The sequence below is a fragment of the Saprolegnia diclina genome (assembly GCF_000281045.1).
Source record: "Saprolegnia diclina VS20 unplaced genomic scaffold supercont1.6, whole genome shotgun sequence".
Classification (NCBI taxonomy): domain Eukaryota; phylum Oomycota; class Saprolegniomycetes; order Saprolegniales; family Saprolegniaceae; genus Saprolegnia; species Saprolegnia diclina.
In genome coordinates, this window is record NW_008246073.1 from 1,149,675 (window position 1) to 1,163,093 (window position 13,419).

The 13,419-nt window shown below is 58.5% G+C and overlaps 6 protein-coding genes across 6 annotated transcripts; 1 reads left to right on the forward strand and 5 right to left on the reverse strand.

Annotated features, from left to right (window-relative positions):
• Positions 1–27: 27 nt before the first annotated feature.
• On the reverse strand, positions 28–435 carry SDRG_02870 (hypothetical protein; the record flags this gene model as incomplete). The annotated part of the gene is made up of 1 exon (XM_008608474.1): positions 28–435. Exon 1 carries the CDS (start codon positions 406–408, stop codon positions 28–30), a length of 381 nt encoding a protein of 126 aa, XP_008606696.1. The 5' UTR covers positions 409–435.
• A 584-nt stretch (positions 436–1,019) lies between these two features.
• Positions 1,020–3,637, reverse strand: SDRG_02871 (hypothetical protein). The gene is made up of 6 exons (XM_008608475.1): positions 3,466–3,637; positions 3,088–3,421; positions 2,777–3,040; positions 2,320–2,734; positions 1,636–2,269; positions 1,020–1,595 (listed from the first exon to the last, which is right to left on the reverse strand). Exons 1-6 carry the CDS (start codon positions 3,601–3,603, stop codon positions 1,059–1,061), a joined length of 2,322 nt encoding a protein of 773 aa, XP_008606697.1. The 5' UTR covers positions 3,604–3,637; the 3' UTR covers positions 1,020–1,058.
• An 84-nt stretch (positions 3,638–3,721) lies between these two features.
• SDRG_02872 (hypothetical protein) lies at positions 3,722–5,424 on the forward strand. Its single transcript, XM_008608476.1, has one exon. The coding sequence runs from the start codon at positions 3,750–3,752 to the stop codon at positions 5,334–5,336; it is 1,587 nt and encodes a 528-aa protein (XP_008606698.1). The 5' UTR covers positions 3,722–3,749; the 3' UTR covers positions 5,337–5,424.
• A 68-nt stretch (positions 5,425–5,492) lies between these two features.
• SDRG_02873 (hypothetical protein) lies at positions 5,493–8,903 on the reverse strand. Its single transcript, XM_008608477.1, has 14 exons — positions 8,747–8,903; positions 8,637–8,705; positions 8,521–8,597; positions 7,892–8,454; positions 7,796–7,839; positions 7,623–7,751; positions 7,495–7,566; positions 7,376–7,441; positions 7,096–7,330; positions 6,965–7,050; positions 6,585–6,912; positions 6,305–6,540; positions 5,701–6,260; positions 5,493–5,652 (listed from the first exon to the last, which is right to left on the reverse strand). The coding sequence occupies exons 1-14, from the start codon at positions 8,855–8,857 to the stop codon at positions 5,538–5,540; spliced, it is 2,691 nt and encodes an 896-aa protein (XP_008606699.1). The 5' UTR covers positions 8,858–8,903; the 3' UTR covers positions 5,493–5,537.
• Positions 8,904–9,071: 168 nt separating this feature from the next.
• Positions 9,072–9,896, reverse strand: SDRG_02874 (hypothetical protein). Its single transcript, XM_008608478.1, has one exon. The coding sequence runs from the start codon at positions 9,777–9,779 to the stop codon at positions 9,180–9,182; it is 600 nt and encodes a 199-aa protein (XP_008606700.1). The 5' UTR covers positions 9,780–9,896; the 3' UTR covers positions 9,072–9,179.
• A 1,201-nt stretch (positions 9,897–11,097) lies between these two features.
• Positions 11,098–11,938, reverse strand: SDRG_02875 (hypothetical protein). Its single transcript, XM_008608479.1, has one exon. It carries the CDS (start codon positions 11,787–11,789, stop codon positions 11,142–11,144), a length of 648 nt encoding a protein of 215 aa, XP_008606701.1. The 5' UTR covers positions 11,790–11,938; the 3' UTR covers positions 11,098–11,141.
• Positions 11,939–13,419: the final 1,481 nt, after the last annotated feature.

Sequence of the window (13,419 nt, forward strand, 5' to 3'; positions counted from 1 at the left end):
GACTGACGGGCACGCTTCCGCGCGTCTTCATGCAACGAGCGCGGTCTGTGGCGCGACCTTTCTGTGCCGGCGGTGCACACGAGTAAGCGCAACGCAGACGCGCTTGGCGCGGAGGCTGAAGAACATGGCTTCTTCGCAGCCGTCGCAGCGTACGCAGTCGTCTTCGTCAATCGGGCAGAGCACGTTGTTGGTCTCGCGCCGATCCAGCTTCCAAAAGCCAATGTCCTCGGGCAAGAACGGCACCTTGCGCCCGCCGACGACCGCGCTGTGCTTCTGCTTCTGCTGGCGGTCGATCCACTTGTGCGTGATCGGGATGCAGGCGTCGGGCGGTGACGGCGACGTCATCGATGCGAGTACTTGGCGGCAATGGCACTGCGGCTCGGCGCGCTTCTTGCTAAACCACTGCATGATGGATCTTGTCGATGTCTTGGGCAATTGGCAACTGACACTCGAAAAGCTCCAACGTGGCCAGGTTCGACAATGATGGTCACTCTGTGACACGCCTGTAAATCCACCCAATCCACGCGCTGCCTTGCAATTTGGCGGCGTCGGATTGGTCCACTGAGATTGCACGTTGGACTGGCACCGACCAGGTGGCACGGCGCGGCGATCCGCGCGGACTGAAGCGTCGTGTCCTTGCAGCATAGCTACGTCGTCGCCTTGCTGCAGGCCATGTTGACCCTACGGCGAACGAGCTCAATGAAGCACCAGCCCAAAGCGACCGCATGACTGTCCTGTCCACAAGGCCCGTGGCGTGGGACGTCTGCTGGCTCAGGATGTTGCATGGAGCGCATCGAAGGCGACAGCCCGCCACGCGACGATGATGGTCGCTTCCGAGAAGGTTCGCAGGATGCCCTAGCTCGTAGATTCGATCGCTACGCGTACCCGGTGTCCGGGGTGTCGCCATAGCGTCCGAGTCTTCCAAATGCACACCGTCCACGACACCGTGCGACACCTCTGTCCAACGGTCTACCCCGGCGTCCTTACTTGCAGTCCATCAAAGGACAACCATCATCACACAAGGCTGGCAACCACTCATTTCTTCCGTAGCGACACTACTACCAGAGGCAGTCGAGGAGGCAGGCGCGTGCCAGCACTTGATCGCGAGCGAAGCTCGGTGCCGCATCTTTCACAACCGCTGCGCCGACGTCGTCGTCTGGCAGGAGTGTCTTGGCGATGGCCAACGCGACGGAAACCGAATCCTCGACCGGCTCAACTGGCAACTCCAATCGCTCGAGCTGCCACGCGAGCTCAAACGCCTCGAGCGCCGCATGCACCGCGGCATGGTCGACCGCGGAGCGTGCCACGTACGCCGATCGGACGTGGCGCCACCAGATGCGCCAGCGCGGAAGGTAGTACGATGACACAAGACCGCCCCAGTCCTTACTGGCGTAATCCGAGAGCGCATTGCCGTTGGCGTCGCCCCACCGCGTCACTTGGTTCTTCGCTTCGTACTCGAAATACGCTGCGTCGTCCGCCCCGCCGAGTGCCCGCGCGTCGGCGAGCCACGGACCGAGCATAAAGTGGCGGTTGGTGTTGAGGATGCGCTCGAGCATCTCCATCGCGTCCTGCATGCGGCGCATGACAGCATCGAGCTACACACACGATCAGCGCTTGCGACAAGGTGCAAAGGACCTCGGCAAGTGGCGCGACCTGCGCATGAAACAGGGTTTCCAAGGCCGCAACGTCGGCCGCCAAACCGTCGCTGAGCACTTGCCTCGTCACGTCGACAAGGTCCCGCGTGAAGCTGAGGTGCGACGCCAGCGCCGGCGCGGCGGCCAGGAGGCGGCGCCACGCAAATAGCACGTCCTCGGCGTTGTGAGCGAGCGCCGTGGGCATGAACCGGCTCTGGAGAAGCCCCCAGCGCGGGCGGAGACTCACAATGCACTTGGTGACGCCGCCAAAGCCTTTAGAAACATTGTAGACAGTCGCTGCGAGCCGCTGCCACGCGTCGAGCGCATTTTGTGTTGGGTGGTGGTACCGGGCACGAATGAAGGCGTCGACGTACGTCGGAACGTCCAGTGCCGATGCCTGCCACGGCATTTGCAGCGCGAGGTCGTACACAATGTAGTTTTGATAGATGCCTTCCATCGTGAGCCCGAGGCCCAGTAGCGTGCCGGCACTCGCTGTCCGCGCCGCAACAAGGTCGGACGCGATCGTCGGGAGGTCGCCACGCATGCCGAGGCTGCCGCCAAAGTTGTGCAGCACGCAGTAGATCCAGTACTTGCCAAAGTAGTTGTCCGTTGTCTGCCACACGGGCTTGACCTCGCTACACCAGAGTGCATTAGCCTGATATAACTTGGAATCAACACACGAGACCTGTACAAATCGAGCACGATGAGACCGTCTTGGGGCAAGTGCGCAATGTAGTCGCGGACGCGCGTCGCGGTCCAAAACCGCGAAAATGAAAAGAGCCAGCCTTGCATGAGCCACACCGCCGACGGGTGCACAGCGCGCATGCTCTTCAGGACGGCCGACGACGACGCTGCGAGGTACGTACGCGCGCTAAACGCCGGGTCCATCTCGTTGTACGTGTCGGTCTGATACAAAATCGCAGTGTAGTTGAGGAGGGACGCTTGGTGCCGCAAGAACGCTGCGCCAATCTCGACAAAGAGCGGGTCCGTCGGGTCGAGCATGTACACGGACGTGAACGGCGGCTTGAACCCAATCCAAGGCGGCGACTGCACAAACTTGGCGTTCGGGTATAGCGAGACCATCTCGGCCGGGACGTGGCCTAGCATCATCTTGATACAGTCTTGATACTAAAAAAGAATACCGGCAAAGGCGGGCAGGGCCGGTGTCATGCCGAACGCGCGCATGCGAGCGAGGATCTTTGTCTGAAGCTCAAACTGCTGCTCAATAAACGATCGCGGCAGCGGCCCGCGCACCCAGCTGCCTTGGACGTTGCCCATGCGGCCCCACGCGAGGAAGCTCGCGCCAGCAAAGAAGCCATCCAGCCCCGACGCACTCACGTTGAACGCGCCAAAGGTCGTCGCCCACACCTTTTCTTGGCCTGTGAACGCCAATGGGACGTTGATTCCTAGGTCGACGTACATATCGAATGCACGAGAGATGCGCTGGCCGTACCGTTGAGTGCCATCCAGTCGATGTGGCGCTCCCACTGCGCCCACGACCAGCTCCACTGCGAGTAGCTGAACGTGCACACGTTCTCATAGTACGTGTATGCGGCTTGCCGCCCGAGGCGCAGTGGCACTGTCAGCGCTGGCAGTGTCGGCGGAAGCACGAGCGGGTCGTCCTCCCAATTCGTCTGCGTCTGCGCCGCGGCCTTGAGGTACGCGTGCAGGCCAAAGCCCATGGCCGTTGCACTGGACGCGCGAAGATGCACTTGCCCTGGCGTCGCATCGACATGCGCAATGTCGAGCCCCGAAATGTGGTCGACCGGCAGCGCTTCGAGCACAAACTACGCGAGGATGTAGGAGCGAGCGAGGCGAGAGACAGGCCGACCTGGTCGACGTACGCTGGGCCGAGCCGCCGGGCAATGAGGCCCTTCGTGGCGCTGATCATATCGTGCTCTGGCCGCGGCAAGAGCGCAGCGACGAGCGCTGCATGCAGCATGATGACGGCGACGATGGCTCGGCGCATGTTGGCAGATCGCAGATCGCAGGGCCAAGTTGGGTGGGTTTAGCGTATGGGTTCGAAACCTCCCATACATGATATTGCTCGGCGGGTGATATTAAGTTTGGGAAAAAACCGCTTTAAAGCCGAATTAGCTCCGAGCCACAGGGTCCATGAGCTCCGAGGTCGCTGCCCAGCCGCTCTCCAAGAATGCGCGCCGGCGCATGAAGAAGAAGGAGAAGAAGCAAGACGACGGTCTGCGCCAAGAGGCCGAGCGCCAGCTGGAGCTCCTGAAGGAGGCCACGGACGAGCCGGCGCCGGCGCCCGAGGTGACGGTCGAGTATGTGAGCGCCGAGGTCGCGCTGCCAACGTCCGACCCGGCGTTCGAAGAGTTTTCGCGCGTCTTTGAAAAGTTCCTCAAGCCCGAAGAGCTCTGCGGCGACAAGAGCGCGGTCGACGACGTGGCGCCCGAGGCCGAGGACAATGCGGCGAACGAGGTCGAGGCTTTTGACGAGCCGATGCAGCTTGGGCGCAAGGCGCGCAAGAAGGCCAAGCAGATTAGCATCTCGTTGCTCAAGCAGCTCGTAGCGTGCCCGGACGTGGTCGAGGCCCACGACGTGACGTCGTCGGACCCGCAGTTCCTCTGCTACTTGAAGGCGTACCGCAACACGGTGCCTGTGCCCCGCCATTGGTGCCACAAGCGCAAGTACCTCCAGGGCAAGCGCGGTATCGAAAAGGTCCCATTCATCCTGCCCGACTTTATCGCCAACACGGGTATCTCGGAAGTCCGCGGTGCGCTCCTCGACGATGAGCTCAAGAAGAAGGGGTCGGCCAAGATGCGCGAGCGCATGCAGCCCAAGATGGGTCGCATCGACATTGACTACCAAGTGCTGCACGACGCCTTCTTCCGATACCAGACCAAGCCGCCGCTGTCGTCGCTCGGCGATCTCTACTACGAAGGCAAGGAGTTTGAAGTCAAGCTCAAGCGCAAGACGCCGGGCCTTCTCTCGGACGACCTCAAGCGTGCGCTCGGTATGGTGGATGGCGTCCCGCCACCGTGGCTCCTCAACATCCAGCGCTACGGCCCGCCGCCGGCCTACCCGCATCTCAAGATCCCGGGTCTCAACGCGCCGATTCCCGACGGCGCTAGCTTTGGGTACCACCCCGGTGGTTGGGGCAAGCCGCCCGTCGACGAGCTCGGAAATCCTCTGTACGGCGACGTGTTCAACAAGGCGGCGGCGGCGAAAACGTCGGAGCCCGTCGAAGAAGTCCTTCCCGTGAGCAAGGAGCGCTGGGGGCAACTGGACCCGGTCACGGAAGTCGACGACGAAGACGAAGAAGACGAAGATGAGCAGCACGAAGAGGAAGACGACGTCGCCCACGCTGACGCGATCGTTGGCGAGCCCATGGCCGCAGTCCTGGAAGACACGATGGACAGCGGTATCTCGAGCGTCATGTCGGGTGTCTCGACGCCCGGTGGTGTCGTCGACCTCCGGAAGCGGGGGACGGAAACACCCGACGTGGCGCCGTCGGCCCCGAAGGAGCTCTACACGGTCCTTGCACAAAAGGAGGTGGCCGTCGGGACGTCGCTGTACGGGTCGGCGCACGCCTACGACGTTGGCGCCAAGCCCGGAGGGATCGAGAGCTCGACGAGCGGGATGCTCACGACCGAGTCGTCGGTCGATGGCGACGACTCGCGCAAGCGCGCGCGGAAAGCCGAGAAGGAGAAGCCCAAGAACCTCAAAAAGTTCAAGTTCTAAACCCCAACTCGCATTTGTATTATCTACTCGACCTGTATCGAATCCACCAGCCTATCTCGCTCGCTGCCATGACCCAGCATCGGCAGTAGCAAGGGAATAACTTGGAGGTTGGGAGGTTTCTTCCGTCGGGCGGTGTCGTTCGCCGAGTACACGGCATCGCGGCTCGACAAGAAAGACATTTTGACATTTTCGATTGCAGGGTTAGGTACCCGGTACGCTGTAATTGCGAACCTTTTTGCGCTCTTCAGCCATCTCGGCGCGCTTGGACTGGAGCTCCTTGAGCTTGTGCATGGCCGAGCGCTGGCTTGGCGTCTCCCTACAAATGAGACACGTTTGGTTCTCAATTGAGTTTGAATGCGTGTACTTTTGACTGCTCGAGACAACCATGGACGCCGCGCGCGCTTTCTGGGGCTCGTCGACCTTCTTTCCCGCGAGCGCAAGCACCTCTTTGGCGTGCTTGAGCTTGAGCCGCGCGTCCGAGAGGGACGAGTTGGCCTCGGGTCTCGGTGCTTGTTGAAAGAGCGTACTCGCCAAATTTGATGGCCGGCGCGTCGGCAGTGGCGTCGACACGTCGCCGGCTTCGTCGGGCGGTGCCTCGTCGTCGTACTCGTCGTCGTCGTCGATCGGGTCGGAACGTCGACGGGCTGGCGGCGGCTCGACGGGCGCGGCGGACAGTGTGAACTCGCCTTTTTTAAGCCACTTGCGCAGCTCCTTCTTGAGCGCCTTGTTGTGCAGCCGGTACTCTTCCAGCGACTGCGTGAGGTCGGCGATCCGCGCGGTCGTGTCCACGGGGCTCTGCAGCTGCTGCTTGCGCAGGTCCGCCGTGAGCTGATTGCTGAGCTCCATGAGCTGGTTGCGCTCGTGTCGGAGCACTTGGATGTCCTGGAGTGCTTGCGTGAGCTGTTGCGCAGTGGCGTTCGACTCCTATGTAAAGGCAATGACGATGTGTACATTAGCATAAGACACACCGTCGACGGGCGAGCGGCTTGGAGCATCGCATTCTCCTTCTGAAGCCGTTCGATGAGCTGGTTCTTGGCGTCCAGCGTCTGCTGCGCGACAAGCAGCTCTTGCTGCACATGCAAGAGTTGCGCTTGCAGCGTCGCCGAGCCTGCTTGCTCCAACTCGTGCACGCGTGCTTGGAGCCGGTCAGCGTCGGCGACGGCTTGCGAAAGCTGGCGCGCCAAGTCGGTTGCCTCCGAGTCGGCTAGGCACAGTATTGAACCAGTGCACAATAGCGCGTGGTTGTACGGGAGACGGCGGCGGTTTGCTTGATGACCTCTTCGGTCATGGCGCGAATGACACTCTTGAGCCGCGCGTTCTCGGCTTCGAGCGAGTCGACGGGCTTGGTCGGAGTCGCTGCGACGACGCTCGGCGGCGGGGAGACGGGCGGAAGACTGCCGATCGACGGTGGCGGGTCCGTCCACGACGGCGACAGCGCCGGCTCGGACACGGTTTTCACCGACGACGACGGCAACTTGAACGCTTCGTTCATCTGCAGCGCGGCCTTTTGGGCAAAGAGGTCTCCACGCAGGCGCACGAGCTCATTCTCGGCGTGTCGGTACCGATCTTCGACCGCCTACGAGTCATATCGTCTTTCGAACTCGGTCAAAATATGATGAAATGCCAACCATCTTCTCGGCTTGGAGCCGATCTTTCAAAGCAGCGAGCTCCCGGTACTTGATGTCAAACTTGGCCTGCCATTCCTGTTCCAGATCTGCATGAAGTATGAGGTGAGCGGGCACATCGTGCGTATGTGCACCTCGAAGCTTGGACTCGTTGGACGCGTCGTGGCTCGTCGCACGCCGCTGCAAGTCCTCGATTTGCTCGTGCAGCTGCGTAATTTGCTGCTTGGCGTGCAATTCTTTTTCTTTGGCGTCCGTCACGAGCTGGAGCGACTGCCGACTCGCGTCTTTTGACGACTTGAGCTCGACTTGGGCTGTCCAAAGCTCGTTCTTGAGCTCCTTGAGCATCGTCTCGCGTTGCTCCAAAGCGTCCTATGCACACGACGCCACGTCGCACACTGTCGAGAGCGTGTCTACCTTGTGGTCTGAGACGAGCCGCTCCATCTCGCGCTCGCGCTGTAAGAGTTGGTCGTCGGCTTCCCACTACATAGGCATCCCATGCGTTTCCAGCGAAGACACCATGCAGCATATCGCACTTTGGACTGCTTGAGTTCGGTCTGCACCTTCTCTAACGTCTCTTCCACCGAGCGCAACTTACCAATGAGCGCCTAGATGCAAGAGAGGACCGCTTCTCCTTCGGCTGGGCACATAACGGTTGGCGTACCTCGATGCGGGCTTCAAACTTGACGCCATGCTCCTTCATTTCGTTGTCCTTGCGCTGCGTCACGCGCCGGACTTCGTCCTCGAACTGGGCCTTCTGCTGCAAAAATGCCTTTTCCACAGCATGGAGCGACTACGTAGGGACGTCACATCACTCGCTCGTTGCAAGCGTCGAACCTGCAAGAGCTCGGCCATCTTGCCCTCGTACTCGTCGAGAAGGGCTACATGCAGAGCACCGAAATCGTTTCTTTTCAGCAAGGCACCGAGGTATACCTTGTTTGACTTGCTGGAGGTCTACTTTGTCGGCTTCAAGTTCGGCAATCTTGGCGTCCTTCAAGCCACGTACGTCACTGAGCTCCCACTGCAGCGCTTTGGCTTGTGTATCGGATTCGTGAACTTGCGAAAGGAGGTCGTCGACCTTGCGCCGGAGCTCCGTGTTGCGCTCCTTGGTCGTCTCGACCTCGCGCGCTAAACTCTTGGCCTTGAGCTCGGTCTCGCGAAGCTTGGTAGTGATGTCGTCGGTGGTGGCCTTGGCTTCGGCCTCGCGCGCGCGAAGGAGCTCGTCGAACGTGACCGACATTTCTCGCCGGAGGCTCTCCATGTCTTCGTCCTTCTCGCGCAGCTCGCGCTCGTTACGCCGCTTGTATGCATCAAACTCGTCCTTTTGCTTGCGCATGGCGTCGTCGTAGGACCAGCGCGCGGCCTCGACTTGGGCGCGCACGTCCTTGAGCTTTTGCGTGTAGAACGCGTCTTGCTCGGCGTGCTTTTGCTTCTCGGCCTTCATGTCCGAGGCCACATCTGCGAGCTGGATCTGCAGCTCGCCGATTTCGTTCTCGCTAGTACGTCATGTGGGTGCGTTGATGCATGGCGGACTAGGAGGGGCGTAATCGGATTATTCGTACCGGTCGCGCAGCACAATCTTCATGGTCGCAAAGTTGCTGTCGTACATGGCCAGCTCTTCGTCGCGTCCCTCGAGCAGCTACGCACGCGCTGCAGCGTCGTCACTAGACGCGTGTACCTTGAGATTGTACTTGAAGTCTTCCTGGAGCTTGTGGAACTTTTGCTTGTAGCTGCCCATCGCCGCCTCCTAGCCGGCCATAAGCGCCTCTCGCCATGCAAATGAGGTACCTTCTCCTTGAGCATCGTCTCGAGCGTCCGAATCCGGTACTCGTTGATGTCATGGAGCTCCTTCTCCTTCTCGAGGATCAACGTCCGAATGTTGTCGGGCCTTCCGTCCATCGCCGCCCCGCTCGGCCCAAAGATCCCTCGTTACAAGCACTTGCGTGTTACAAGCGCGAACCGGTTCGAATCGATTGAACCGGTGCTTGGCGGTGCCGCCACGTCAGCGTTCAAACGACTTGACACCATGCGAGATAGCATTGCTGCTGCAGCAGTGCAATGTGTAGCGGTGACCACGATGCTATCGTCATTGACAAGGCTCGGTCCAACCCACTGGACGTCAACATGAAGGTCTTATTGGTGTTTCTTAGTGTACTGTACAAGGATGACGGGCGGTTTACGAACGCAATAACGTGACTAAATAAGTGCATCGGGTGACCCGTCATAGCACGAACGATGCGCCGTCGGCGTGGCTCCAGCTCATGTCACCGCAAGTAAGCAACACGTCCAAGATGGACGCATCCAAGTCATCGCCCGATAGGGGCAGCGCCATCTCGGAGCTCGTACCATCGTCGCTCATGGCCACGTCGCTCATGGCCACGTCGCTGCAACAGCCTTGGTTGGTGCTGTCCGAGGGCGATGTCGGTGCGTTCTCGCGCTTGATGTACATGCGGTGGCGCCAGCAGTGACCACCAGCCCGCGCAGGCGTCGCGCAGCCCGGGTACAGGCAGTGCTTGCTACCGCCGTGGCGAATGCACCGGTTGTGGATCTGGATCACTTTGGTGCAGCCGGGGTGGTGGCAGAGCTTCTTGTGTTTGCTGTGGCGGCAGCAAAAGTCGCCAAGACGCGCGTTGGTTGAGCACCCGGGGTGTGCGCACGGGTGGCGGCCACCGTGGCGCACACAGAGACTCCGCGCATAGACTTGGTTGCGGCAGTTGCTGATGCGGCAAAGGCCGCGGTTGCGGTGGAAGTGGCACTTGACCGAGCCTTCCATTGGCTTGCTCGTGCAGCCATGAAAGTAGCACAAGGCGGTGGTTTCCATACTGTCAAACTGTGTTGAAATTTGATTCTGAGCTCATCGGCTTGGGGATGCGGGCGCTTGGCCCAAATTTCCTACCGCGCGTGACAAACCAAAGCTCTGGTCGCTCCTGTGATGGCGATGGTGTGGGGGGTATGACACTGCCACAGCAGATGCAAGCCGTAGAGTCGCGCAACCTGCGTACTTTCTAATAATCGGGCTCGCGGATTGGTGCAATCTCATTTCGGTCCGATGGGCGGTGCCACAGTTGTCACGCGCCAGCCGGCGCCGCGCGACGCAAGAAGGGCTGCAAGAAGGGTGCTGTGGAATAGAGAACGCAGATGACCGTCCTAACACTAATGTGCAAATGTATTGATGCGAATCGAGCCGATAGCATGCTTCTATAATTTCGCTGCACTTGACCTTTCTTTTGGCTATGCGCCGCGACATCCCAACACAGCGAATGCGGAACGTGGGTGTTTGGAATGGCACATACACGTCACTTGGGTCGGCTGCTCGTAACAGGTGCAGCAACGGTGCTTTCCACCTCCTTAACAATTACCACCGCCTAGTCTTTGTATACTGACTTGGCAAATGCGAGGAGCCGTTCTGATGAATTTCAGAGAGCCAGAAAGACCATCATTCCTTTTGGCAGTGGACACGATGAAAATTCACGGGTTATGAACGTACGCGTTCGCGATGTCTCGTCAGTCGCAAGCTCTAGCTACGAACGCTCGGCGGCGTTTCGAATGTCGACTAGTTTCGCTGCATACCGGTAAGAATACACCCATTTCCAGCTTATACAATGGCAGGTGTGCGTAGTCCGGATGAATCCTAGTGTGCAAGTGCAGAATCATCGTCAACAATATGGCTTCTGTCTTTTGAAGCGTTGCCATTCGGGGATCGAACGGTCTCCATGATAGACCATTTAACGTTACCCGTTCTTGACACTGTGCCAACACGACTGAAGTGACGCCTCGCGTCTGCGACTGCTACAGTCCATGCGCGAGATAGCCCTGACATGCACTGACATTGGTACAGACAATTTATTAAACGATTCAACAAACGCGTCCTACACGGTAGCAATCGATGGCTACGCGACTTCAGTTTTTTTCCTTTGCATTTGCCAACGTCTGTTGGGCGTCGTCCAGACGCGGTGCTACGTGCGAATTGTACGGGTACACCATTTCAGTGTATTACAGGACGAGCCAAGTGCGCAGTCGAATGTCTATACGACATGGGCTCTTACCTCCGATCACGCCACCACCGTCGTCAAAGTGTCTGGACTCATCTTGCATACTACCGTTAGTATGATCAGAAGTGCGTGTGCATGGGCAGAGTATACGGTGGTGCAAACATAAAACCAACGCATCGATTACTAGAGATTCATGCGACCGTCACGTGTGCGTCGGGCGAGCCAATCGTGAGGCTGTCGCATCGCAGCAGCACGTCCAAGATCGACGCATCCAAATCTTCGGGGCTCGAGCTCAACGCGCTCTCCACATCGCTGGCTGCGATCGCGTCGAAAAGGCCCTGGTCCCAGAGCGCAGTGTCGTTGCTGTTGGCGTCACATGGGATCGCCTTTGTCGCGTTGGCAACGTCTTTGGGGTGCTTGATGTGCTTGCGATGACGCCAGCAGTAGCCGCCGCACCGCGCAGGCGTCGCGCAGCCTTCGTACTGGCAGTGCTTGCTGCCGCCGTGGCGAATGCACAAGTTGTTGATCTGGATCACCTTGGTGCAGCCGGGATGGTGGCAGAGCTTCTTCATGTTGCTGTGGCGGCAACAATACTGACCGAGGCGCGCGTTGGTTGAGCACCCGGGGTGCGCGCACGGGTGGCGGCCACCGTGGCGCACACAGAGACTCCGCGCGTAGACTTGGTTGCGGCAGTTGCCAATGCGGCAAAGACCGCGGTTGCGGTGAAAATGGCACTTGACCGAGCCCTCCACCGGCTTGCTCGTGCAGCCGTGAAAGAAGCACGTCGTATCGTCGAAAGGTGTCGTGCTCATGATGGTGAGAAGGAGGAAAATTGGCATGTGATCGTCCAGCGCCGTCCATCGCCGCCATTTCAAACAATTGTGACTCACTGTAGTAGGACTTTACTCTAGTCCACAAGGGCGGCAAGGGTATGACACAAAAGACAGACGTTTCTCGCCCATAAAGGAATGATCGCATCTGATTGGTCGTCAATGACGGCGACCTTGGCGGGTAAACCGCAATTGCACGCAACATGCTCAACACCTGAGGAAACAAGAAGCTTTCAGCAACGATAATATATTGGTACTTCCTTTGGAGACACAGGCCGAGCAAGAGGTTGCAGCATGACGAACGATGGCGATAGACGCAGCACGCCGTGTGATCGTTATATTCACACCAAAATGTTTTTAAAAATGCTGAATTTTATTCCGCAATGTCACGGATCAACATTCCGTGTGACCAGCATTCGTACTGGACAGGATCCAAGCGCGGCAGACTGTACCTTTTTGCTAGCAAGTTACTCAACACATGCGCCAACGCAAGTCGACACAAATACTGTATATATCTGCTTACTTGTTTAGCGCATGCGATGATCTATGCCTACAACCGTGAAAGTAAATTGAAACCTTCGCGGAGGCAGGTGCATATTGAGACGGCTCACCTGACAACGATCTGGAGCACATGCCAACGCACCGTGGCCGGAATTGAAACATGTTTAAAATGCTTTGTCATAGCCATGGTTGCCACTAGTGCCAAGTCGATTACCGGTAGTGCAAAGATCGTGTAGTGTTGCACTCGACCATACAATGAGGTGGCGTGGACGGCGTCACAGTGAGCACCTAGCGAGGCTTGGAGGCTTGGCGACTCGACGCAACGCCAAGAAACGCTCCATCTATACAGGCAAACAAATGGCAGTGACATATGCAGCACCATCTCTCAGTAGCTTTAGTGCGCTCAGAGCGGTTCGAGTGAACGACAGCGTTTCTTCTACGCTAAAATACAACGGATGCGACAAAGGCGTGCCAATGCTGCTGTGTCTAGGGTACCGAAGCACCAGGAATGGACAAGAACTCAATCGCTGGATGACTTGTTGCCGTTCACTCTCTCAACGTTCTTTGAAGCTCTCGAATCATCGTGCTGTGTGACGAATCGCTAGACCCGATATTTCTAAACCAGTAAGGTCTCGCGATCTTTGCAAAAGCGCAAATGGGTTCTGAGATCACCTCTCCGTACAACAAGGAATGTGCTAACGTTAGAGATAGGAAGCATGGCTTTGCTGTCATCAACCATCAATCTCATGCCCATGTGTCGAGTCTGTTGGCTATAGTGCAAGGCCAATAAAATTATGTAAACTGTGTCAAGCTGAACTGTTTTTGGAGGTGAACTTTCGACTCGGGGCGTGTTGTGACTGACGGCAGCAGCGGCAAGGCGTAGCCGTCTCGAAAGCGAGGCGTGGATCACGCAAGCCGGAACGAGGTCAAGAGTCGTGGCAAAGGGCGTTCATCATTTTGAAGAGACACAGTGCTTGGGTATTCAGCAAAAAATGTTGAAGATGCAGCTTCGTCAAGTACGCGGCGCGAGTAGTGACCCGCTTCGGGCGTCACGACGGGCGCCTCGGGATGGAAGACTCGATCGTTTCGAGCTAGCCAGATGGTGTGGAGTACGCAAGCGCGTAGAATCGATCACATC